The 25,022-nt window shown below is 49.3% G+C and overlaps 1 protein-coding gene across 1 annotated transcript; it reads right to left on the reverse strand.

Annotated features, from left to right (window-relative positions):
• Window positions 1-6,302: 6,302 nt before the first annotated feature.
• RHOU (ras homolog family member U) lies at window positions 6,303-16,743 on the reverse strand. Its single transcript, XM_079900283.1, has 3 exons — window positions 16,038-16,743; window positions 14,429-14,487; window positions 6,303-9,205 (listed from the first exon to the last, which is right to left on the reverse strand). The coding sequence occupies exons 1-3, from the start codon at window positions 16,288-16,290 to the stop codon at window positions 8,750-8,752; spliced, it is 768 nt and encodes a 255-aa protein (XP_079756409.1). The 5' UTR covers window positions 16,291-16,743; the 3' UTR covers window positions 6,303-8,749.
• Between the last annotated feature and the right edge of the window lie 8,279 nt (window positions 16,744-25,022).

Raw genomic sequence — 25,022 nt, forward strand, 5'->3', positions numbered from 1 at the left:
TTTCCGTTGTCATTGCTATGGTTGGTGACGTTTTAGACAGCAGAGTTCTAAATTCCTAACAAGTGCCTCTCTGGATATTTGAGTCAACTCGAACTGGAACCCGGGCCCAGCCAGCAGAGGCTGGTGAAGTCTAAATCAAATAGCATCAGGCTTCCTGATTTCCGTGGTAGGACATCAGGTGTGACATTAGCTTCCAAAGCACCACACTCTCCTTCCGACAGCCAGGTACAATATTGGTTCTCGCCTTAAAGTTAAAACCTGAACCAGGGCTTCCCTGGTGGTGCAGTGGTCGAGAGTCCGCCTGCCGATGCAGGGGACACGGGTTCGTGCCCCGGTCCGGGAAGATCCCATGTGCTGCAGAGCGGCTGGGCCCATGAGCCATGGCCGTTGGGCCTGCGCGTCCGGAGCCTGTGCTCCGCAACGGGAGAGGCCACAGCAGTGAGAGCCCTGCGTACCACAAAAAAAAAAAAAAAAAAAAAAAAAAAAAAAACCTGAACCAACCGTTACCCAGCACACGGCAAAGTGTGACTGATGCACATGCTACTAGGACACTCGTGTGCTGAGGGGTCCACGCGAGCGTCTAAGTTCTCTTTTTGCCAGAAGTTTAAAGGCTCCAAAGCAGCAGGACAAGAAGAATACGTGCCCTCGGGGATGCTTTCCGTAGCAACACCACCAGCTGCTAAATGAGTGTTACATGTCCAGCTGTTTGGTTGAGAGGAAATGCTAGAAACGGTCCTGTAGAGAATGTTCCTGCACCTTCTGTAAAACCAGGCAAAGATGTAAAATATTTACATCAGCATTTTTAGTAAGTTTTTTCTCCCCAATTCAGGTCAGAAGTCACTCTACTAGGGTCTTGGGAAGGGAAACTTGGCAGTTGGCATGATGGGTGCAGTCCCCCACTTTGGAGACCTCCCTGAGATGCCAGGTCACAGTAAAGCTGCTTGTGGTGTCCTGAAGAATAAGGGGAGACGCTTAATGATATCAAGAAAGGACAAGATTTCATCCATTTCCCAGTAGAGATGCTTTTGTCAATGGGGCCAGAAATACTCACAGTCAGTGACTGCTCCCCCCAGCAGCTCTCACCCCACTGGGGAGGACCTGGCATGTCTATCCCTGGTCAGCCAGTGAAGCCAAGGAGGGTGCGGCCCACATTGCCCATCTCTGACCAAGACTGCGACCGAACCTGCCTGGAACCCTCTCCACGTGGCTGAGGTAGGCAGGTGGTCTCCAAGCTCTGCTGGCCATGGAGCTGGTCTCTCTGCTTAGTTCCACTTTGTGTTCATGTAATAATTCACTTTTGTGTGAAGGTGACACCCTGAAGGCCCTGCCCATCACATCCTTGGGGACCATCTTCACCTTGGCCTTCAACTATCAGTGACAGGAGATCATAGCATCCCTAACACCTGAACACACACACACACGCACACACACACAACTGTCCTTTATCGGGTTTTGGTTTTGTCTTACTCTTTTTGCGGTACGCGGGCCTCTCACTGTTGTGGCCTCTCCCGTTGCGGAGCACAGGCTCCGGACGCGCAGGCCCAGCGGCCATGGCTCACGGGCCCAGCCGCTCCGCGGCATGTGGGATCTTCCTGGACCGGGGCACGAACCCGCGTCCCCTGCATCGGCAGGCGGACTCTCAACCACTGCGCCACCAGGGAAGCCCTGGTTTTGTCTTACTCTTGTGACTACATTCAGCAGAAAGAAAGCAGATGCTGTCCATGTGCAAATTAGCAGAGAGAAGAAGGCAAAGGAAGAAGAAGAGCCATGTGGCCGGTGTCCTGGGCCCTCTCCTGAGTAGTAAAAGCAGGTGGAGGGCACCCTCTCCGGAGTTAGGGGTCAGAGAAGGCTGGAACAAGCTGTAATTGCTGTTTTTTAGAAAAAGTGTGCTCTCTTTGCCAAGAGAGAGTAGAAGCAAGCTTGCAGGGGGCATCAGAATACTCATCAGAGAACGTGGCATTAATCCTGAGACCAAGGAGGGGCTGGTTATGCAGACACGTGCACAGGGGGCTTCCACGCCCTGGGAGTGAAGTGCACCAGAGTCCAGGCACAGGAGAGTGCAGGGCTCATCCAGGGGCCCCGGGGTGTGAACCAGGTGGGGCAGGGGCAGGGCACACAAAGTGGACAGGAGGTGAGATCCAGAGCAGGAGAATCTTTGCAGACCTGTGGTTCCCCACCTGAGGGCCACAAAGCCCGGAGAAGCTACGGCGTTAATGACGGGATGGAAGGATCCACAGGTATATGGAGCCTTGCATGCAGCATAACGTTGCACACATATGAACTGCTTTGCAATTACATATCGATGCTTTTGTGATTAACTTGGTATCAGCTGAAAGTATTACCAGACATAAAATCAAATGAAAATCATTTTTGAATTCACAAAGGCTTTGGAAAGTATAATGACATGGGCTTTTATCATTTATCATTTTGGTAGAAATAGTAAAAGTACAACTATTATCGTGTGCGGTCTGCAAAATTTGGAGGCATAATAAAATGTTTGGAGATCAGTGCTATAGGCAATGGAGAACCACCGAACATTTCTTAGAGGTGAAGCGTCATGAAAAGATTTGCTTATTTTAAAAAGGGGGGAAAAGGACTTCCCTGGTGGCACAGTGGTTAAGAATCTGCCTGCCAACGCAGGGGACATGGGTTTGAGCCCTGGTCTGGGAAGATCCCACATGCCACAGAGCAACTAAGCCCGTGCACCACAACTACTGAGCCTGTGCTCTAGAGCACGCGAGCCACAACTACTAAGCCTGTGTGCCACAACTACTGAAGCCCATGCACCACAACTACTGAGCATGTGCTCTAGAACCTGCAAGCCACAACTACTGAGCCCATGTGCCACAGCTACTGAAGCCCACGGTGCCTCGAGCCCATGCTCCACAAGAGAAGCCACCGCAATGAGAAGCCTGTGCACCACAACGAAGCGTAGCCCCCGCTCACTGCAACTAGAGAAAGCTTTTGTTGCGTGCAGCAATGAAGACCCAACGCAGCCAAAAATAAAAATAAAATTAATTAATTATTTTTTTTAAAAAGGGAGGGGGGAATCCTGCTGGCCTGCGGGTGCCATGGAGAGAGGCCGGACAGGCCAGACTGGAGGAGGGGACAGAACCCTTGTGGCAGAAAGGGGAGGACGATGACGATGACACCCAACAGACAGGACCTGGTGGCCAATCAGATGTGGATGTGCAGGAAAGGGAGTCTGGGCTGATGACCGATTTCTAGTCTAGACAGTGGCATCCATGGCAGTAGATTGTGAGCACAGGGGCACACAAAGGAGGGTGTCGGGGAGCCGTGAGCCGACCTCCGGGAGATGAGTGTGGTCAGCAGAATGGCCGCCAGAGATGTCCACCCCCTTAGCCTTGGATCCTGTGAACACGTGGATTACACAGCAAAGGCGGATTAAGGATGCAGATGGAATTAGGATCTCCCACCCCCTGACCCTGAAATGAGATCACCCTGGACCCTCTGGGTCAGCCCGACACCAAAATAAGGGCCCTGAGATGTGGAAGAGGAGGTAGGAGGGTCAGTGTCAGCGGGATTCCACTTGAGGAAGACTTAATAGACCACCACTGCTCTGAAGGTGGAGGAAGCCCCCGAGCCATGGAGCGCCCAGAGCTGCGAGAGGCGAGAGGATGGGTCCCCAGGGCCTCCACAGAGGAACTCGGCCCCGGCCACACCTCGACTTCAGCCTGGGAGACCCGTTTCAGAATTCCACCTCCAGGACCGTAGTGAGAAATCTGTGTTGTTCTAAGGCACTAAGTTTACAGTCTTTCGCTATAGCAGTGACAGGAAGCTAACACAGCAAGTTAGCTCTGAAGTGCACGTGGGACATTAGGAGGGACTGAGCAGAGATGCTGCCCAGAAATGTGTCTCCTTTTAGGGATGAGCATCGACCCCACCCACAGGACTCTGTCATGTGCAGATCCTGATTTTACTGTTAGGGGTGGGTGCTGCCTGGGGTGACAGGGGACATTGCAGTTGGTGACTCTGATAAACGGGCTCTAAAAATGGCTCCAGTTCACAAAAACGAGAGCAAGGCCTCCCCGTGTGAAGGGGGTGGAGGGAGGCCCAGCCCTGGCAGGAATGCAGGGCCCCGGGCCCCCCACTCACCTGCAGCCTCGCCCAACGCCCAACGCTCCAGGCCGCCTCAGGGCTCTGTCTCGGTCTTCCCATTTTCCAGCCGGGGGTGAAGAGTTGGCACGCGCACCCCTCACCCCCTCGGCCCGTGCCAGGCCTGGCATAATTGAAGGATTTCTCTCTTCTATAAAAACGAGTGGAAACTGAAAAATGAATGTGCTATTAGGCATAAAAGGCGTAAGCCTCATAAAATTTAACAAAGATGAAGAAGAAAGCCTTCAGGGGCCAGGTGTAAGTTGATCAACTGGGCGTCCTGCCAGGAAGACGTTACCAAAAAGTCCGGTCAGAGTGGACATTTCCTGAGGCTTACAGGGCACCAGCCCTTCATACTCATAACTCCATGGGCCCATTGGGGCAGGTGCCATGCTTATCCCCTTTACAGATTCCAAAGTTTAGGCACAGAGACATTAAGAGGTTACGCTGCTTAAGCAACCACAACCAGTAAGCGGCAGAGCCAGGATTCAAGCCCAAACAGCCTGCCTGCTGGGCCCAGCCCATTGCCTCTCCCTGATGTCATGGCTTCCTCCTAACCTCTCCCCCTCCCCCTCCCCTTCCCTCCCCTCCCCTCCCCCTCCTCTCCCCTCTCCCCCTCCCCTCCCCTCTCCCCCTCCCCTCCCCTCTCCCCCTCCCCTCCCCTCTCCCCCTCCCTTCCCTTCTCCCCCCTCCCCCTCCCCCTCCCCTCCCCCTCCCCCTCCCCTCCCTGCACTCCTTCTGTCCTGTCCACACCCACACTGGCCTCAAGAACATGCCAGACATTCCTCTGCCTCAGGGTCTTTGCACCTGCTGTTCCTTTTAGAAAACTTTTCTCCCCTCATCTCCTTTCAGGTCATGTGAACATCTCTGTGAAGATGCCCCGAACTCCTCTAAAGGGACTGGGAGCTCTGTCCTTGTACCCCGGGAAGGCCTGACCCAGATAAGGGAGGTCGGACTGGGGCTGGGTGAGGAGAAACTTCCAGGTGCCTCTGGGCAAGGGTCAGGCTGCTCTCGGAGGCCAGTGGAGGCCATGAGGCTGGCTGTCTGTCTGGCTTTTGGCACTCCAGGACACATGTGGGTGGGCAGTGGTTCTAGTGGCTCTCTGCCCAGTTTTCTAGTCCACTGTGGTTGACTGGTCAGTGGATACAAAAGAGTCGTAGCCTTGACATGGAAGGTGATGTGGGGAAGGAAGGAGACAGGCCTGTCCTTCACTAGAGGACCAGGAAGGCTGTCTACCCCCTGCAGATGGGGAACCCTGCTGGCCTTCACTGTGAAGCTGGTGGAGCCCAGGTTCCTCCCAGGGCCACTGCAGACGTTTACCCCATGTGCGCACCTGTGCTCTCACCCAGGACACCAACGGCCTGTGAGAAGGGCAGCCCTGTCCCCACAGGAGGAAGCCCAGGCGTATCTGTGACCTCAGCGTCACCCCATGCTCACTGCTGCTCTGGGCCTGGACTTGGGCTCCTAGAACAGACAGGGAGGTCAGCACACAGCCCATCACAGACACAGACCCACAGGGTGCTCATCTCAGATGGAACTCGGAATTCTCAAACCCCACCCTGAACAGACGCATTCCCACCACACCTCAGGGGCCTGCCTCTCCACACCCCTGAACTTCTCTTCACTCCCAAAGAAATTCTTTGGTAGAAAACACAGGTGCCGTTAGAGACACAGGTCAGAATTTATCTCCTACCACCTCCTGGAGAGCATCTTCAAGGAGAGCGTTCTGCTCAACGTCATTTACGCTTAAAAACAGAAAAGTGTGGGAACTTCCCCCGTGGTCCAGTGGTTAAGACTCTGCGCTTCCACTGGAGGGGGTGTGGGTTTGATCCCTGGTTGGGGAACTAAGATCCCGTGTGCCACATGATGGAAAAACAGAAAAGTATGACTTGGTAAGGCACCAGGTAACCTGCCTCCGGGCCTTTGCACCTGCTGTTCCTTTTAGAAAACTGGGGAGAAGACCTGCCCTCCTCTGGGCTTGTGTAAGAGGTGGGTGGTTTCTCATAAGTGTGTCAAGCACAGAGATCAACATCACAAAAGGTTCATTTCTACACACATGGTGAAAAGAGATGACAGTTGTAGAGGACCCTGTATTGTTAAATTATGACGGGCCTACACCGCAGGACTTATGCTAGGGTATTTCCCAAAGCACAACTCTGATAAAACGTCCTCCTCGATACCAAGCTGTAAGTTTAACAACGTCTGAGCTCTGAAGTGAATCAAATTTATATTTAACTCGAGCACATACTTTTAAAAACTTTTCTGCCCAAATCTTTATTTTCCCCAAGAAGTAAAAATGGAGGAAAACCTCGAGTACAATTGTGCATTTACTCTTCTATAAATTTGGCAACATATTAAAACCTGTTGCATCTCAGTGTCAACCTTCTGGGTTTTTCGCACTAATAGTACAGGCTGCATCAAGCGGGGCTGAAAATGAAACATGAGTAAAGCTCTGGGACTGGACCACAGAGGTGTTCCTCACCAACCGCTGGCCCTAAAGGCAGAGGGTGGCAAAGGTTCCCCCCTCCACCGGGGGACCAAGAAGAGCCCCATATGCTGTCACAGGCATAAAATTTCTTTCAAGTTTTGTGTTCAGTCTTAAAAATTAACTTGCATTTTACTCCATGACATTTGCTTTACTATAAAAATACTGTTTGAAATCACTTGCCAGTCAAATAACCCTTCCTCACCCGCTCCACACCAGGGCAGGCAGAGCCCCGTCTGGGAAGCTCACGGGTAGGTGAGCCAGGCACCAAGCTTCGAACACATTTCATTAGGTCCATTTGGGGCATTTCCACAAATGAAGTAATTTTATTCACTCAGGATGTAACTAAACGCTTCAGGAAGCAATGATATCAATTTCAATGTATTGAAAAATAAATAATAAACAGCATGTTTTTCAGTTTTTAAACAAGGAAATTAGTTAATTTTATTTACTAGTAGAAATAAAAGAAGCCTCTAACCTAAAGTATAGTCTGATCATTTACTTTCTGTAAAAAGAAACACAAATTGGATTTTTTTTTTTAACATAAAAAGGACAAGACCCACAGAAAGATAAACTCCTCTACCTGCTGGCATTACAGAGATTTCCCCAGTTACTGACTGATTTTGGTAGATCTGCATCACCACTGCAAGCCTGACGTCACAATCTGATGCATTCAGCTACTTCTCGGCATCTCAGAAGCAGCCCCATCCCAGAGTAAAACTGCTCTCTGGCACTTTGGGCACTTTCCCCCTCCAGAACATGAAGCCCTAAAAACCGCCACCTGGAAGAACACAAACATGTCACCAATCTGTGGTTTTCTGACTGTTCCACAGTGAGGAGACAGCTGAGCAAGGGTGCTGCGGTCCCTGCCACCACTGATCCCACACGAGGCGCTGTCTCTATCACCAGCTCCCTGAAAGGCATGTGTGGATTTCACTGGCTGTTTTAATAGGTTTCAAGAGACATTCATATTAAAATAGGTTCTAAGAGATGCTCATGTTTTAACATGGGCTCCAAAATGTGTGAAGATACACCTAGAATCACATCTCAAGGCATCATCAAAAAGAGATCTGTTCCAGAAAGTGTTAAAAGAGGAAGCCAGGCTTCCCTCACAGCTGCTTCTGGGGCCACATTTTTTCCCATTAACTGTTTAAAAGTCTGAATCAGAAGCAAGAATGGCCACCTCTAGATCCGTGTTTGCGTGCGTACACAAAGAAGTACCTTTACGCTGACTTCAGGAAAATAAGGACATTTTGTGTCCCCCAAACATCCGCCTGCTACAGGCCTTGCAAGAGGGTTCACGGCCCCTGAAGATGGGGCAAGGGAAGCCTAGAAGGTAAGAAACAACCCCGACAGGTCTCCTGAGCGCTGTCATCACAGAGGTTCAGGCAGTTTGGCTCATGTGTATGACAGCAAATACCATGCTGTGAGCTCAACGTGAATCACTCCCTAAAGAAAACAGAGCTATCACTTGCTACACTCCTCATGGCATTTTGGCTGTTGATACGGTCTCAGGATGAAAAACTCCCATCAACAACTTTTCCTTTTTGGTCTACACAGCACCATAGTTAGTGGCATGTTTTTTTGTTGGTTGCTTTTAAATCTTAAGCAACCAGGTATAAGAATACAACCAAAGTGACTGATTTGAGGTTTTATAGGCAAAGGTCTCTCTCTTTTTTTTTCTCAGATTTTTGCTCCTTAAAAAAAAGGGGGAAAAGTATGAGGTTTCAAAGCTAAGAGTTACTCTGACCATAGCTGGCCCTCAATCAAGGGACAGCTAACCATGCCATTTCCTCTTTGTTCTTCTGTGCATTATCTCGTGGCAAAATTTCACTCTGGACGCCCAGATCTGAGGTGCCTTTTCATATTAGATATAAATTAATCCAATGGTCTAGAGCTCTAAATTCCCAGAGTCATGACAAACGCTTAACTTACTTCAAAGACCTCTTGCATAAGTATCTCATCCCTCGGCTCAAACAAACGAGAAGGTCAAAGGCAAGAAAGGATACATACATTGGAGCATCTCCTATAATCCATATACACGCGCATTCTCTATACAGGTTCTACATGGTCAAAGGAGTTGTTTCAGCTAATATAGCCTCTAGTGCGGAGTTCGTCGGAACACAGCCCGTCGGGGCCCCACCAGCATCATACGAAACAGCAGTACTTCTTCCACCAGGACTTGGACAGGGTCTTCATCTTGTCCGGAGTCCTGCTCTTGGACTTCCTGGGCTGCTGCTGAGAGTCCGAGTACTGGATTCCGGCGACGATGGCTGCATCAAAGACCTCTTTGAGGTTCTTCTGAGTCAAGGCCGAGCACTCGATGTAGGAGGCAGCTTTGATCTCCTCAGCACACAACCTGGCCGCCTCCTCGGGCACGGGTTTCTCTTTGCATTTGTCCAGCTCGATGAGGACTTTGACGTCTTCTCTGAGATCCGACTGCGTCCCCACGAGGATGATGGGGGCTTTGGGACAGTGGCAGCGAATCTCTGGCACCCATTTCTCACTGACGTTCTGGAAGGAGGAGGGGCCCACGACACTGAAGCACAGGAGGAAGATGTCGGCGCTGGTGTAGCACAGAGGCCGGAGCTTGTCAAACTCATCCTGCAAGCGAGCCAAACACCCACACGTTATCTTTTACATCAGTTCTCATCAGCACAAAGACCGTTTTTCTGGAGAGGGTCTGGCAGGTAACAGAAAGCCCACGAGGGATGGAAGGAAGAGCGAGAGTCCTCAAAAGGCCCCTGTTGCCAAGTGGGGCAATGCTCCCAGCCCCTGGAAACCTGCCCGACATGCTCAACATTTTCCTTGATGCTCTAGACCTACTTGCAATTTACCATAGGAAAGGTCCTTAAATTAGATGGATTTTCAAAATAAAATTTACTTTCTCTAGGCTTCAGCACAGAGTAACTCAGACCCACTCCTTCAACTCTGGTACTTAGTCAGGCTCTTAAAACGAACACAGTACCCATGCTGATCCTCGGGGCTCCACCCTGACTCCAGGGAACCCCAGTCTGTGAACCCAGCGCCTCTGTAAGGACCCATCCCTGCCCATCCTCACAGCAGTGATGAGCCATGCCTGTTCCATCCCATCTGCGCTGGGCACCCAGGGCACATTCAGGGCACACGCGGTGCAGAATCATGGGAATCAGACACAGGTCTGGAGTTGAGGACCCAGACTTGGCCACTCTCATTAGGGACCCAGAGAATGTGTGCCTCTCAATGTCACATACAACACTGGTGAATACAGTCTCACACTTGCTGGATATAACACTTCTTGATTTATCTTTTTCTCCCTCCCTCCTTTTCTTTTACTTTCCCTCCCTTCTTTTCTCTCCATGAATCCCAGAGGCCCCCACGCACGAAGCTTTGGGAGGATAAAGAACCAGAGAAAGGGTGTACCCACCCAACTTCTGAGGGATAGAGAACTGGATGGAACAAGTTAGAGCTGATTATATAAACCAACCACCCACCACGCTGCTGAAGGCCGTGCCGCACTCACTCACTAACAGAGATGCATGTGGGACTCCAGGCACCACGCATCAGACACCAGACTCCAGGGGATTTGGCTGGGGACAGACAGACATGGCCTCAGCCCTTGTAGGGACATCTGTCTCCAAATCAGTGTTTCTTTATATCAAACACCCTAGAGTTCCCTGCAGCACCATATTTAGCTAACTGAAAGCTTTCACTCATCTCTCTTCTAGGAAAACATTTACATCATCTCATTTCTATTTGAAATTTCTATATGTGGGTGCCAACCATCCTCCGGCATAAGGTGACAAACAGATTCCCAGCAGCAAGGAAAAGGTAAACGTCACCCAGGTTTCTGCCGCTCAGTTGACACATATGATTATTTACGAGCTATTATTATGTTATGCTGCATCTGTGGCCTTTTTCTAGGGATAAGGGAAGCCTGGATCTTTTTATTTGAGTTCACTTTCCTCATCTGAGGCTCCGTATTTCAGTTTGTGGGGCAACACCCAAGTAACAATATTAAAGTCAACCAGTATTAAAGTCCTTCCTCAGGAAGGAATACGGCCTCTCTCCGTGTCACTGCCACTTCTCCGACTTCTACATGCAAAAGTTAAAGAGAAAGAAAGAAGAAAAAAAGCCTTGGATTTCTTAGTGCCAACTCTGTGCTGAAAGAAGAAACACAGAAACCCATCCAGGTGGCCCACGGCCCAGCCACGAGGATCTTTTAATGAAACATTCCCTCTGTTCTCGGAGGCCTGCAAGGAAGAAGCACAGGACGGAGGCGTTGCCCGCGCTGCTGGCAGTCACTGCACCTGCTGGGCCCTGGATCTGGGGTTGCGTTACCAATAAAAAGAAAGGTGAGCACAGGCCCAGGCCTCGTGACCGGGCTTTGGCAATCTGGCTCCCAGACCTCTGAGGTTCTGGCTGAGGGACTCGGGAAGCAAGGCAGAAATTAAATCCTGCTGACCAGAAATCTTAGCTATCTGCTGAAATAAATGCAGCACACATACGTGTGATAAGGCCAACTGTAATGGACCCTCAAGGAAACATGTTCTGAGGCCCAGAGATGTGCCTGGGATTCAGGGCAGGGCAGGGCCGGGTGGGATTGACAGGCCGCTGGACAGCAGTGCTAGTCAAGCTGCAGTCGGATTTCTTTTTTTTAAGTATAAAGATTTCCCCAAGTGCCTCATGGTTCAGAAGGCTGAAGAGTTTTCACCTGCTATTGGTCAGGCTCTTTCAGTCTGATCAATTTCACGTGGTGTGAAATTGATCACAGTGAAATTTCCACAGCATTAAAAACTCCTTTTAACATCTTACATGCTCACTGAGCCCCCAACAAGAAAACTCCAAGGCACAAGAAGCGATTTCTAGTTATTTACCCAGCTCTCAGCTGCTATGTGAAACCTGCGTTTGGTCCCTAGGCGACGGCCACCGGTGCTCACATTCTCTGGGACTTTGCAAAGGAGGTCGCTGGAGTCGCTGTGTCCTCAGGAAGCTACCATGACAACTGCCTGTGGGGGTGGGCGCAGTGCCACGGGCTGGGACAACACGAAGGGAATATGGCACGTGTCAAATCAAGTCCCTTAAAAGGTAGTTTATCAGATCTGGAGTAGGGAGGGTAGGAAAGGACTACCACCTTACCCAGCTTTGCTTATGGTCAAAGCAAATACTGATACTTGGGGAGAGGGAAAAAACTGACTTTATCTCACCAGCTGTGTATTTTTCACAAATAGTTTTTAAAGCTGGTTTTCTACAAATCTGTAGACGGTTGGCCTCATTCCTTACACAATTAGACATACTTACTAATCAGGTAAGAAATACTGTGAATCTCAACCAAAAAAACTGCTGGGAGGGCTTCCCTGGTGGCACAGTGGTTAAGAATCCGCCTGCCAATGCAGGGGTCCCAGGTTCGAGCCCTGGTCCGGGAAGATCCAGCTATGCCACGGAGCAACTAGGCCCGTGCGCCACAGCTACTGAGCCTGCGCTCTAGAGCCCACGAGCCACAACTACTGAGCTCACGTGCCACAGCTACTGAAGCCCGCGTGCCTAGAGCCCGTGCTCCGCAACAAGAGAAGCCACTGCCATGAGAAGCTCGCGCAGCGCAACGGAGAGCAGCCCCCGCTGGCCGCAATTGGAGAAAGCCTGCGCCCAGCAATGAAGACCCAACGCAGCCAAAAATAAGTAAATAAATAAAACAATGGATCTATTCAAAAAACAAACAAACAAACAAGAATAACTGCTGGGAGAGCAGAAGGATAATTTCCAAATAAACCAAAGCTTACCAACTTGCACCAAAACCTTTTCATTTCCCGAATTATGAACCTTTTCCATGAAAATACGTCTAAAATGATTCTCTTGATGCCCTGACTTTGAAACAGACCCTATTAAGGAAAAAATTAAATTCTTTCTTGATAATTCAGGATCATTTCTACATAGTATTCCTGGTAAAAGACCTATTCCTCTTTCAAAATTGCTCAGAGATTTTCCTCCTGGGTCTACCCATCCTGCCCCTTGAGCTGACTTTGCTGTCCTCCTCCTGTAACCTCACTGGTTTCTTTCACAAGTTCTACTAACAGGTAGACTGTAAGTCTGTTGAGCGGCAAGCCCATGACTTAAAGTTTGCCTCCCCCAGGACCCAGCACTCCATTTATTGATTGATCCACTCTACAAACCGTGAAGAAGCCCCACTCTGTACCAGGCACCGAGAAGGCATGAGGCAGGGAACCCCAGCCCGGGAAGCCATGTCTGCCAGCAGAACCAACACCTGACAGGCGAGCCAGCGGTGGGCAGCTGCCTGCACCGGGCTGCCTGCTCCTCCCTAAAGGGTCCCAGATAAGCACACCCTTTGGTGTCTTGAGTTCTCCCGCCTTCTGTCTTATTCTCAGGCTGTTCAGCCGCCACATCTTGCTACAAAAGGGAGGCCTCTGTTTACGGAGGCACTACTCGACCCTCATTTTATTTTATTTTTTGGCTGTGCTGTACGGCATGCGGGATCCTAGTTCCCCGACCAGGGATCGAACCCACGCTCCCCACGTTGGAAGCCCAGAGTCTCAACCACTGGACCTCCAGGGAAGTCCCGGCCTTCATTTTAAACATCAGAAAATCTGACCCAAGGTAGGAAAAACATCTTTATACAAAGCAATTAAGCTTTCATTATAAATAGCAGCAGGGCGTCCAGAAAGATTAAATATTAGAAGAGCCTGTGTTCTTTGATTTTTCTTTTCCACAGGCAAGAAAATGCAGACCGGTTGGTTTTTTCTGCTCCCCATAAAGGGGAACTGGGAAGCCCCAGTGGAAGGGTAAGGACAGAGCAGAAGAGGTTTGGCTATGACGTGTGCCACCGTGGCCACCGCCAAACCAGCGTTCTGCTGGGGATCAAGGCTGCCCAGTCTTTGTGTCACATCGAGGTTTGAAAAACAAAGCCCTGACTGGATTTGCTGTCCCAAGTGGGTGAGTAACTGAGAAGCCCTGGTGTGGAGGAGGTTCTTGGGGACACTGGAAAGCCAGCTTCTTCTTCAATGTATATGGTCGTGTGACACCTCAGAAGTGAAGTGGGCACTTTTACCTGCCGACAAAGTACCCCAGCACTTTCTCAAGTGCTGGGGAGACTACATGCTTAGTAACTTGTCACTTTGGCTAACTCAAGAGACGGCACCCTGGGCCCTCACAGAGCACGGTGAGAACTCAGTGACGTGAACACCATTCGGGGGGACCGGGGTCCCTGGAGCTCTTCAGGGACACCCCAAAGGGGACCTCACACCGGGTCTTCCCACCAGCTCCCTGGCTGTCTTGTCCAAGTGCCTGGCCAAGACAGGAATAAATGTTCGCGATTCGGAAGGATCAGGTCCCGGCTCATTCATTCCTCCAGCTCAGGACAGCCTGGGCCGCTGTATCTCTGCTTCAAGGGATGGGAGCAACCCCAGCAAGTCCAACCATGCTCAGGAAGGGAAACATTAACACTTACTGACGTGAACTCCATCTTCTCCTTGAGTAAGTTTATTAAGTATTTGGCTTGCTGACCTTTAATAAAATGATCGTAAGCTACGGCCAACTTACTTTGAGAAATGAGCACAAAGCAACATTGATAATTTTTAATAAAAACCAGAAAGTAAATAAGATCCGAAATTCCCAGAAGATAAGAACGTCTCTTGACCCTGTTTCCCCTGTCCTGCCCACACAGAGCCGGGCCAAACCCTGTTTTATTGGCACGGAGCTCTGTGTCACCACCACCACCCTCTGTGAGGGGCCATACGTGGGGGTGGGGCTCTAGAATGGCCCAGCTGGGGCGGGGGTGAAGGGCTTTAAAAGGCCCTGTCCTCGCCCAGCACTGAGCAGCGATGTGATACTGACCTGTCCTGCAGTGTCACAGAGCTGGAGTCTCACGGGCCGCCCATCCACGGAAACCACAGCTTAAAAATAAGACCAAAAGGACTGTCAGGGGGGTCTCTTTTAACCTTTTCCAGAAGAATGATAGTTTTAATTTGTATGACCATTCTCACTCCAAACCCTTCAGCTCCTATTCTGGGTCCCCAGTGAATTCAAGACTTGCCTAAAACAAAGAGGCCCGTGAGGCATTTCTGCACCCAAACCTGCAGGGTGGGCAATTCGCTCCGTGCCCCAGAGAAGGCAGGAGGCCAGAAGCTTTGACGGCACCCAGAAGGGCCTGCGCTCTTCTCCCAGCCCCAGAAGGTTTATTTTCCTGTCACACTTGTTTCAAAAAACCCAAAAACAACACTGGGGGGTAAGTGGGAACCAACCTTGCAGCTTTAAGTCAGTGGAAAAATCTCACAAATAATTCTGCTTTCCCTTGGGAAACGTTCGGTGACTTTGGGGTTTATCATAAAAGTGTGGCTTGTTTTGAGAACACGTGCAAACACAGGCTGCCCGCATTGTCCTGCTTATAAAAGAGGGCACAGCTTATCTCTCCATGTCAGCTCAAAGAGCGGATTAAAAGAGAAAAGGAAAGGAAAGAAAACCATTCCCACCTTTCCACTGGGAAGGGGTATCTGGGGAGGGGCCTGCATCAGGGCGCGGCTCTGAGGTTTCTATTTGAATGAAGTACTCCGTTTTGTCTCAATACAACTTTCTAAATTGTTTATACATGTTTACACTACTCAGTTGGGAGGAGGGAAAAAAAGGAAAAAAACAGTATCGTTTAGGTGGGAAACCCAGTAGCACAGCACTGTTTTACCTAGGGTGCCTTCCAGGTGGAAGAAAGCAAGTCCTTGCCACCATGACTTTCCAAAAGATCGAGAAGCTTGTGTGTGACTGTGTGTGTGTGTGTGTGTGTGTGTGCTTTAAAAAAAAAAAAAACAGAGAAAGTGTTTCACCCTAGCTTCCATGGATTTTAACTTTTTCTTAAATTTCAAAAAGACTTGAAAAATCAAGAATAAGGACTCCTTTATCTTGATAGCTACCAAACCAAATGATATAGCACTGTACACATCAGAGCTTTCAGTAGCTTAAAGAGATACTGAAAAGATACTAAGACTCAGAAACAGAGCCCATGGGGGCGGTGGAAGCGGGGGCAGGGGAAGCGTTGGTGCTCGGAGGGAAGAAGCTGTGTTTACTCTCCAGGTTTAATCCAAACCTCGGTCCTCCCTAGTGCTTCTAGTGCCATTTCCACTAAATCCACTCTCTTCCCCCGTCTCCGCGGCTCTTTAAAAGTGGAGACGCCCTCGGGAGGGGAGCCACCAACAGGAAAGGACGGACCCTCGGGCCACAGGTAATGGCACCTGCGCGTCACCTTCCGATCGAAACCCGGCAGCAGCGCCAGCAACGTCGACCTGACGCAACTTCTCTACCCAGGAAACTGACCAGGCCACCTGGGCGCGACCTGTTAGACCCCACCGTCTGCCCCTGAATGGCGAGGCGACCGCCGCTTCCCGCGCCAGGGTTAAGGCTCCCGGTCCCCGCGGCCCCACGCCCCCCGCAGGCCCCCGGCCCCGGCCCCGCTCACCTGAGAAGTTGTCGAAGGCGGTGGGGATGTACTCGGTGGGGTAGCCGTTGGTGGTGTAGCTCACCACCAGGCTGGTCTTGCCCACCGCGCCGTCGCCGACCAGCACGCACTTGACGCCGCGCCCCTCCGCGCCGCCCGCGCGCCCCCGGCCCCCCGGCGCCCCGGGCCCGCGCCCCCCACGCTCCCGGCGGGGCGGCACGGGCGGCGCCTCGCAGCGGCCCGGGAACGCGGGGTCCCCCTGCTGCGGGGGCATCGGCCCGCGCCCGCCGCGGGGGGAGCTGTCCCCGACCCAGGCGCGAGGTGCAGACAAAGGCGGCCGGGCGGCTCGGGCTGGACTCGGGCTCGCGCGGCGCCGGCTCCGTTCCGCGGCCGAGGACTGCGGGCCGAGCGGCGCGGAGCCCCGCGCTGTCTCCTCCCGCTTCCCGGCGGCCAGGCGCGCTGGGGGCGGGCGCGGGGAGGAGGCGGGGCGGCCGTTCGTTCACCGCGCCGGGCCCACAGCGCCCCCGCCTGCGCGCCGCGCTCTGCGCTCGAGCCGGAGCCGGAGCCGGAGCCGGGCGCGCGGGGGGCGGGACCGCGGCCGCGGGCGGGGGACCCAGACAGCCGCCGGGGGGCCGCCGGACGCCCGATTGGGGCGGCGCCGAGGAGCCGGGCCGGCAGAGGGCAGCTCCTCCCGGCGCCGACACTGACGCCACCGCCTAGAGGCCCGCGGTCCCGCCGCCTGCGTCCACGCGGCCGGCGGCCAGGCTCCTCCGGGCCCTGCGCCCCTCGCCCCCTTCTCCACGCGGTCCCGGCCTCCTCGGCCACAGCGCTGCACCCGAGGGGGGCAGTGAAATGCCTGGGGGACAGTCGTCGGAAGGAGGCTGAATTAACAGCCAACTTTTCGTTTAATGTCTAGCCGCTGCCCGTCGTGTGATTTTTCTTCTTCCAAAGTAATGTATTCTGTCGTTTGAGAGCAAAAGAACGTCAGGTCCTTTGTTAATGCTCGTGTGACTTTCTCTTTGGCGTGCCCTGAACCAGCAAATGTCTTTATAGCCCCAATTCCTACATTTGCTTAAATGTAATGTGGTGACGTTAGTATTATGGTGGTGGTGGGGAATCCGTTTATCTGTGACTCCTTCCTCTACATCTAGTCAGCAGTCCATCCGGAAAGACAGGGAAGCCTTTCTGGGCCTAGTCCGGACACAAAGGCTCCTCGGGGTTTGCACTGTGGTGTGAGAAGAGGCACATACTGTGAACACGAATGGTGATACTAATAATAAAAGTTACAGTAGCTAATAAACATCGATCCTTTCTTACGTGCCAGACACTGGTAAGCACTCAGCATGAGCTAGTTCCTGTCATCTTATCATTACTTATACCCATCTTATGGGTATAGGATGAGAAAATCCGAGGCACAGAGATATTAGATAAAATGCTGAGGTCCCACAAGCGAGGGATTGGCAGTGCCAGGATTCAAGTAGTCTGGCTCCAGAGCCTGAGTTCTTACCCAGTGTCCTTGAAAGCAAAAATAAGACAGAGTGATAAACTCAGCCTTGGAAGTGTGGCTGTAGTTGGAATGCAGAGGTGGATTTACCAAGAGGCAGGAGCCTTGAATCCATGGCCCCTCATTTGCAGAGAACCTCTCCAAGGCCCTGGGGCCCCTAGCAGTGTGAACACATGGTTATGTTTTTGTAAATTTTTCAAAATCATATATTTTAACCATCACCAATTAATCCCACTATCTCTTTCAACTCTAACTTCTCATACGGAGAAGCTGTGATGTGGCAGTGGACATTCTGAGGATCAAGCCAAAGTAAAGTAAAGTTGGGGAGACATTTCGTTTGCGTTTAATGGATACAGAGCCAGGACCAAGGTGAGGGAAGGAAGGAGACAAGGGAGCAAAGCTTAAGGGGCCAAACTTGCACTTGCCTGACCCAAAGAATGAGCCTTGACCCTGATGGGATGTATCTGTGTGGTTTTCAGTTCCCACATATAGTTACCTTATTTCTAGCCACCCAGGTGTAGGAATGGCCGCCAGTCACGTGCCTACTATGCAGTATACTGCTGGTATCCCTCTGAACTTTCCCACTCTCCCCAGCACCGGAAGGTTCCAGTAGCAAAGCAGTCACAGAGTTTAGATATAGCTTCCTGAAGCCAGAAGGTAGTTCGTGGCTATTCTTTCCATCATAAAACACATAGTATTGTTAGATGGGGGTCGGCTCTCTCACCTACACCTGGTCAAAATGGAAGTTCTCTCCCCTCAGGAATATACTCTAACTGCAGCATATACGATTATAAATGCACTATACATTTTTACGGGAAATAGAATTGATGTGAATTCTTGCGTTTGTGAGGACACAAACCTGTCGCAGTACCACAAACAGCAAGTTCACCTGTATGTGAAGTACATTTCCATTCTTCTCTAGAAAACACGTTACAAAATTAAAAAAGTAGTCAAAGGGCATGCAGCTAGGGGTATGGGGGAGGTTGTGTTCAAGAGACACAAAGTTTCAGTTATGCAAGATAAATACATTCTGGAGAGCTAATGCACACCCACGTGACTAGAGTTAACAACATTGTATGCTTGTATCTGCTAAGCTGGATCTTGAGTGTTCGCAAAACACACACACACACACTTGAATATTTCACAATATATCCATATATCAAATCAGCAAGTTGTACACCTTAAATATGCACAATTTTTCATTGTCAACTAGACCTCAGTAGAGCTGGGGGGAGGGTATGCAGCGAAAAAATGTGGGGAAAATAGTATGATTGAGGTGTGTCAGGTGGTTTATTAAATGTTTTCTTGTGGCTATTTTTGAAGTTTATGGTGTTTGTCGGCCTTTTAAATTGCATAGCTTATTGTGATGCATGTCTCATTTTAAATCAATATTTTTGTACCTAATTTCCTATCCTTAAATTTTTATCCTTTCTCTTACAGAAGGCCTCCAAATGTGATCAGCTTCAGGCCCTACAAAATGTGGGTCTCCCCCGACCTCTAGCCATATAGTAGTTTTTGTATCCTGGAGCCCCCGGCTTTGCTTTGCTCCCTTTTTTATGTCGAATATTGTCCCACTCCACTCGTTTTGGCCCATCTTTCTAGATCCAATTTAATCAACCCCCTGCAGCCTTATTTAAAAGCCACAGAACTAACTGCCCACTACGAGAAGACTTTTCTACAGCCCGTGATACACAAGTCCAGAGGCAGGGAGATGGCCTGGAACTCAGTGCTGACCAAGGCCGGGGCTGTGGACGCCCCTCCAACTGTAAGGTCAATTGGTAAATCTTACAATAGATCAGTAAATCATATGATGCGTTCTCTTGTTTGTTTGCTGTCTGTCTCCCCGTTCAAGCCCCATGAGGTCAGGGACTTTATTTTGTTCATTCTCATACCCGACACTTTACATCATGTGGGGAAAGTAGTAGGTTGCTGTTTTCTGTTTTCTGCTTTTATAAAGTATTTTTAGAGCACATGAGTCCTGCAGCAATTAACAAGAAAGACCATTCCTTTGTTCTCTGAGAATGCCTTACCCCTCCTGTACTCCCCATCTATATCCACCAGGATGGCATAGTTGGTGCAATGTCTCCTTTGTGTCTTGGGTTTGGTAAATTTGGGAAATGCTGGCATTTACGTGGGCAAAAAGCAATCTTCCACTCTTAAGTTCTGGTGCCTCCGTGGCTCTCCAGCCCAGCTGTGAACATTCCCCCACCGGACCCGAGCCCTTACACTGGTGAACGTATGCCTAATCACTATCATAGCACTTTGTTAAAATAACCTACTGACACTTGCTCTTAATCTCCTAAAAAAAAGCATGACCCTTGCTTCACCAAACTCTCTATCCCCAGCACGTTTTCTAGTATATTTTTTCCATAAAGCTCTTTTACCTGTTCTACTAGCAAAGAGTATCTAATTTTCAAATGCACTAATTATCATGAATTTATACTTTGGAACTAATATAGTAAAAACCATGACAATAGACTTTATACTGTGTACCTTTCACTTTTCTATCTTTTGACATATTCAAGAAAGACACTAAAATAATTTTCTGATTAATACATTCTTTGCCAGGGTGTAATTTCCATCATCAAATTCATACAAAGCTTTTTTTTTTCTTTTTTACTATTTATAACATTTCACTATTTACCCATCTTCCATAAATAAGTAACAGCAGGGAACCAAATCAGAAGTGGTTGGTTTCTGGATCTTTCGTGTTAACGGGTCGTGTAGCTATGAGTGTCTGTTCTTTCTTCAAGCCATCACCCTTTATCTTGGACACATTCATCTCTGAAGGAAACTTCTTTTCTTTAGCGGTGCCTTGGTTTTTAAATGTCCTGTGAGAGACCACCAGTTAGAAAATTACTTCTCAGGAATTCCCTGGTGGTCCAGTGGTTGAGCCTATTCACTTTCACTGCCAAGGGCCTGGGTTCGATCCCTGGTCGGGGAACTAGGATCTGAGGCTGGGCTGCTGTTCCCCAAAGCATCCTTCTCTGTGTGTTCCAGGTTATGGCTGTCCACTGAGAGGAGCTCCCTGGGGATTGGGAAGTAGAGGACTGTCATATGGCTACACGTGATGGCGGACAGACTCACAGGGCCCGACACGCCTTTACTCTCCTCCTGCTCTGTGCCCACCTCATCGTCTTCACAGCAGCCTGAGTTCACTGGACCCACAGAGGCTGCAGCCCCCCACAAAGCACACCTTGCGCTCCCTTTCATGGCCTGGCTGGTGGCCATGTCCGCAGGGCTACTGGGTTTTCTCAAAAGCTTCAACTGGAGCCCTGTACCAGATTCAGCTGGACAGGCTTAGTGACTGTGTCCCTCTTCCCTGCAACTCCCAATCTCGTGAAAGCTTCCCTTCCTTGCTCCTGTGCCTTGGAGAGGCTGTTTTCCTAACTGAGCCCTGACCATACCCTTCCTTTGTCCTTTTTTACCACCAGGGATGCCAGCCTAGGAAAAAAAAAAATTGACAAGGAAAATAATGTCGGCATTTTTCACTAGAGAAGATGGGAGGATCATATAAATGTCACCAGACCACCAGCTGGCCCACCAGTGGGTCCTTGTCAGTAATTGCAGACCCCAGACTCTCCCATCAGTTAGCATTATGGTGAGGGGTCATATGGACATTATCCAACATGTTGAAATTGGGGCCCTGTCTATAGATGTCCTTTTGTCTCTTGCCTGTTGGTAACTAGAATGAATATATATTTTTTTTTTACTCAAAAAGAGCTCCCATTGACATGATGAAACTTTCAGATGTGAAAAATCAATCATTAATATTGATTGTAAAAAATACTTCTGAAAAGAAAATGTTTATATTGTTTTTACTGGTCAGATTAGGCTAGGCTGCACTACAGTGATAAATAAACTCAAAATCTTAATGTCTAGAAACATAGGAGTGATTCTTTGGTCATGCAAAATCCACTGCAGGTCAAATGACTGTCTGAGGCAGCGCCCTTCCAAGTGGTGACTCGGGGATCCAGGCTGCTTGCATCTGGTAACCATGCAGCCCAGGACACATGGTTTCCAGGAAAGAGAGTGTGGAGGGTCATCCACCAACTATGAAATGCTTCATCTTTGAAATGACTTCTGCTCACAGCTCTGTATACATGCCATGCATTTCTGTATGTGTGCCCATGTGCTTCTGTGCACACATCATGCGTGCAAGAGCAGTCTTATAAGAGCTCAAAACTGGAAACAGTCTAAACGTCAAAAACAGTAAAATGCATGAGTAAATTTGGGAATTTATGTTATACTATTTAGTAAAGAAAATGAGTGAGCTACAGATAAATACCACGACAGTAATGAATCTCATGAACAGAATGAGGAGTGAAAGAAGCCAGACACAAAAAAAGGTGTAAACTATCAAATTTGACGTATATATAGTGAAAGCATTTCTAAAGAAATGGACAGAACTAAACAGTGTTAGATGCCAAAGTAATTGAGGATAATTTATACATTGGAAAGGAGAGGGGCCATACAGGGCTTCTCATGTTGAGATGTTCTGTTTCTTGATCTGATGGTGGTTACATAGGCATTTGTTTTGTACTAATTCATTTTACCATGTATTTGTTTTATTCATTTTTATGAATTGCATTATATTTCAAAATTATAATGATTAAAAACTGTCAAACCTATAAGTTGTATCACATGGGACTCGTGGTTATTTGCATCTTAAAGAGCTATTTGCTAAAACATAGCACGGTGCTGAGGACCTGGGTGCACCTTTCAAGTGAAGTAACAAACTTTAGAGTAAAACTTAAATGTGACTTTATTGGCCCAAATCCTATTTCTACAGAACTTTCTCGGGAATACATGTCATGAAGTATGACTGCATTTTTTACATCTCTCATATTTATTTTTAATAAGGGTATCATCCTGCCCAAGTGTTATTGATAGGTATTTTAATATTTTTAACAAGCTGAACTGATCCTGCAAGATTATTACAATAGAGGTGAATGATGATTTACATACATAAGTTCCTGGAGAAAAATGAAAGCCCCCGGGAGGGCTGTTGGAAGGATGGCAGGTAAATTTGCACTGGGAGCTCGCCGGGGCAGAAAGGCTGGAACCACTGCAAATGCCGAGGGCAGGTGCCACGCAAGGCTGAGCGACACTGCAGGCCCCTTTCTGCCCTCAGTCTTTGTTTATTTTCCCCCTGAACCACCCCCCTCCCACCCTGCTCTGGTCTTCCCAGCTGTTGCTGATCTCCTCTGCAGGGAAATGCCCCCATTTCCATTCCCTTAAACCTGCTGCAGCCTCTGAATTGCCCTCCCAGCTGTTCTGACCCTTCCCATAAAAAAGCTTCTTCCCCGGACCCTTGCGGCAAATGATATGTTTCCAAATTCCCTCCCCGAACACACATCACAGAAACTCCCCAGGCCAGACATTTCCCAGCTGCCCGAATCCTCGCAGATGATAAGAACTCTTCAGAAACCCCTCTTAGCTATTGCAAAACCTTGATGTCCTCTAATTTTTCAGCCACCATTGAAGATAAGGACTCGCCATGCAATCATTTCCCAACAACTGTAATCACCTGGGCTGGTGATTCTGAAGTGGTAGAATTATCTTCCTCACTTCCAGAAACTGCAACCATCTGTCTTTTCTAGATCTTCCCGGTTGAGGGCAAGGAAACTCCCACAATCCTACAACAGGGAAGAGAAAGGAATTTTCATACATTCAAATAGGGCTCACAATCCACTTCTGGGTTTGCAACGGCTGTGTAATGCTTTGTGTTTTGTTTGTTTGTTTGCGGTACGCGGGCCTCTCTCTGTTGTGGCCTCTCCCGTTGTGGAGCACAGGCTCTGGACGCGCAGGCTCAGCGGCCATGGCTCACGGGCCCAGCCACCCCGCGGCATGTGGGATCTTCCTGGACCGGGGCACGAATCCGTGTCGCCTGCATCGGCAGGCGTACTCTCAACCACTGCGCCACCAGGGAAGCCCCTGTGTAATGCTTTGAATGAATGTGTGCGCATCCAAACACCCTACAAAGCTGCCCAAGTCTGTCTTTGAGAAGAGAGACTGTAGCAGGCAGTCCGCTTTCTCTGTCATGCGCATCGAGAATGTATTAGAAGGCGGATACTGCCTCTGCACACGGGATTGTGCCATTGGTTTGATTTTTGGAGGGAAAGGGGTACGGTTGTTAGCTACGTCATTGCATGGAGGGATTCTACTCGTGAACTTAGTATGACCAAAGAGAACAGTGGCAGTCTGTACAGATGCGCTTAGAGCGTCTGGACCTCAAGGAGTTTACAATCCCAGTAAGAGAGAAAATATCTGTGAAATAACTAGAGTGCAAGGCGGGGTGTAGTGGGGGTAATGGGATGTGCAAAGTGCAACAGAAAGTCAGGGGTGCCTGAGGACGAGCTTCTGGATGGGGAAATGCAAACACCCGTCCTCTGAGACCAGAGAGACTCTCCCCATTCCCCCATCACAAAGCTTCAACCAATTACAGCCACACTGGTGAGGCTCATGATGTCCTAAGCATTTTGTATGCATTGTCATATTTAATACACACAAAATCTAAACATGTACCATTATTGCCCCCCAACTTTATAGATTAGGAAACAGCAGCTCAGAGGGACCCAAGGTCACCCCACTGGTGACTCTCAAGAGGGAGAGGTTTTCACTGTAGCCTATAACCTCACCATCAAAAGATGACAAAGCAATGGGGTTATTTTAATAACAATGCTTTCTTTTTTAGAAAAACAAAAAAGAAGCAAACCTTGAGCAGCATGTCACAGAACAGAGCGATGGGGCAACTCCCTTGATCCCTGATTCCGTCTGAGGTACACAGACTACCCAGGCCCTGATCATGCAGGAAAGACAGGAGAAACAGGCCTCGACGTCTTGTGGTATCAAGGGGGGAAGAATACAAATGTGCATAAATAATAAAACCTGAGAATTTAGGAAGAAAAAAAGAGAGAGACAATTCACAACAATCTGGCAGGTTTTTTTAAAGGCTGAGGTAAAATTATCCTCTTAGTAGCTATTTTTTATGTTTATTAAGATATTAAGAGGATTGTAGAGAGAAGGCTTATGTAGTTAGAAACAGAATCCATATATGTCCCACTGAAATATCATCCTCATTCCTACACATCACGAATCTAAAATCAGTTTATCTGTTCATTAAATCAATTCCATAAACTGACTGAGTCCCTTTGTCAACATAAGGACTCGTTTATGATCCAATCTTTATGTTTAAAATTTTTGTCTATAATTCTAAAAGTTCATTAATCAGCAAAAATTGGAAAGTTTTAAGTTGCATTAGAAAACATTTCATAGTGCAATCACTGTCTGGAGAGTCCTTTCCATCGCCTTTACCAAACTAAATCACAAGGGTCTTTGTTGGTCCAGCTAAAGGTACTGCCATCACTTGCCCTCTGTGCTCTCCACCCTGGGAGGAGTCCTGCCTGCGCTGCTCAGACCCTTGGACACTGCCCCTCCTCCCAGCTCCCCTGGGCTCTGCTGGGGTGAAGAGAGATGCACAGTTTCTAGGCAGACCTCTT

Source organism: Stenella coeruleoalba, assembly GCF_951394435.1.
Source record: "Stenella coeruleoalba genome assembly, chromosome: 16".
NCBI lineage: Eukaryota > Metazoa > Chordata > Mammalia > Artiodactyla > Delphinidae > Stenella > Stenella coeruleoalba.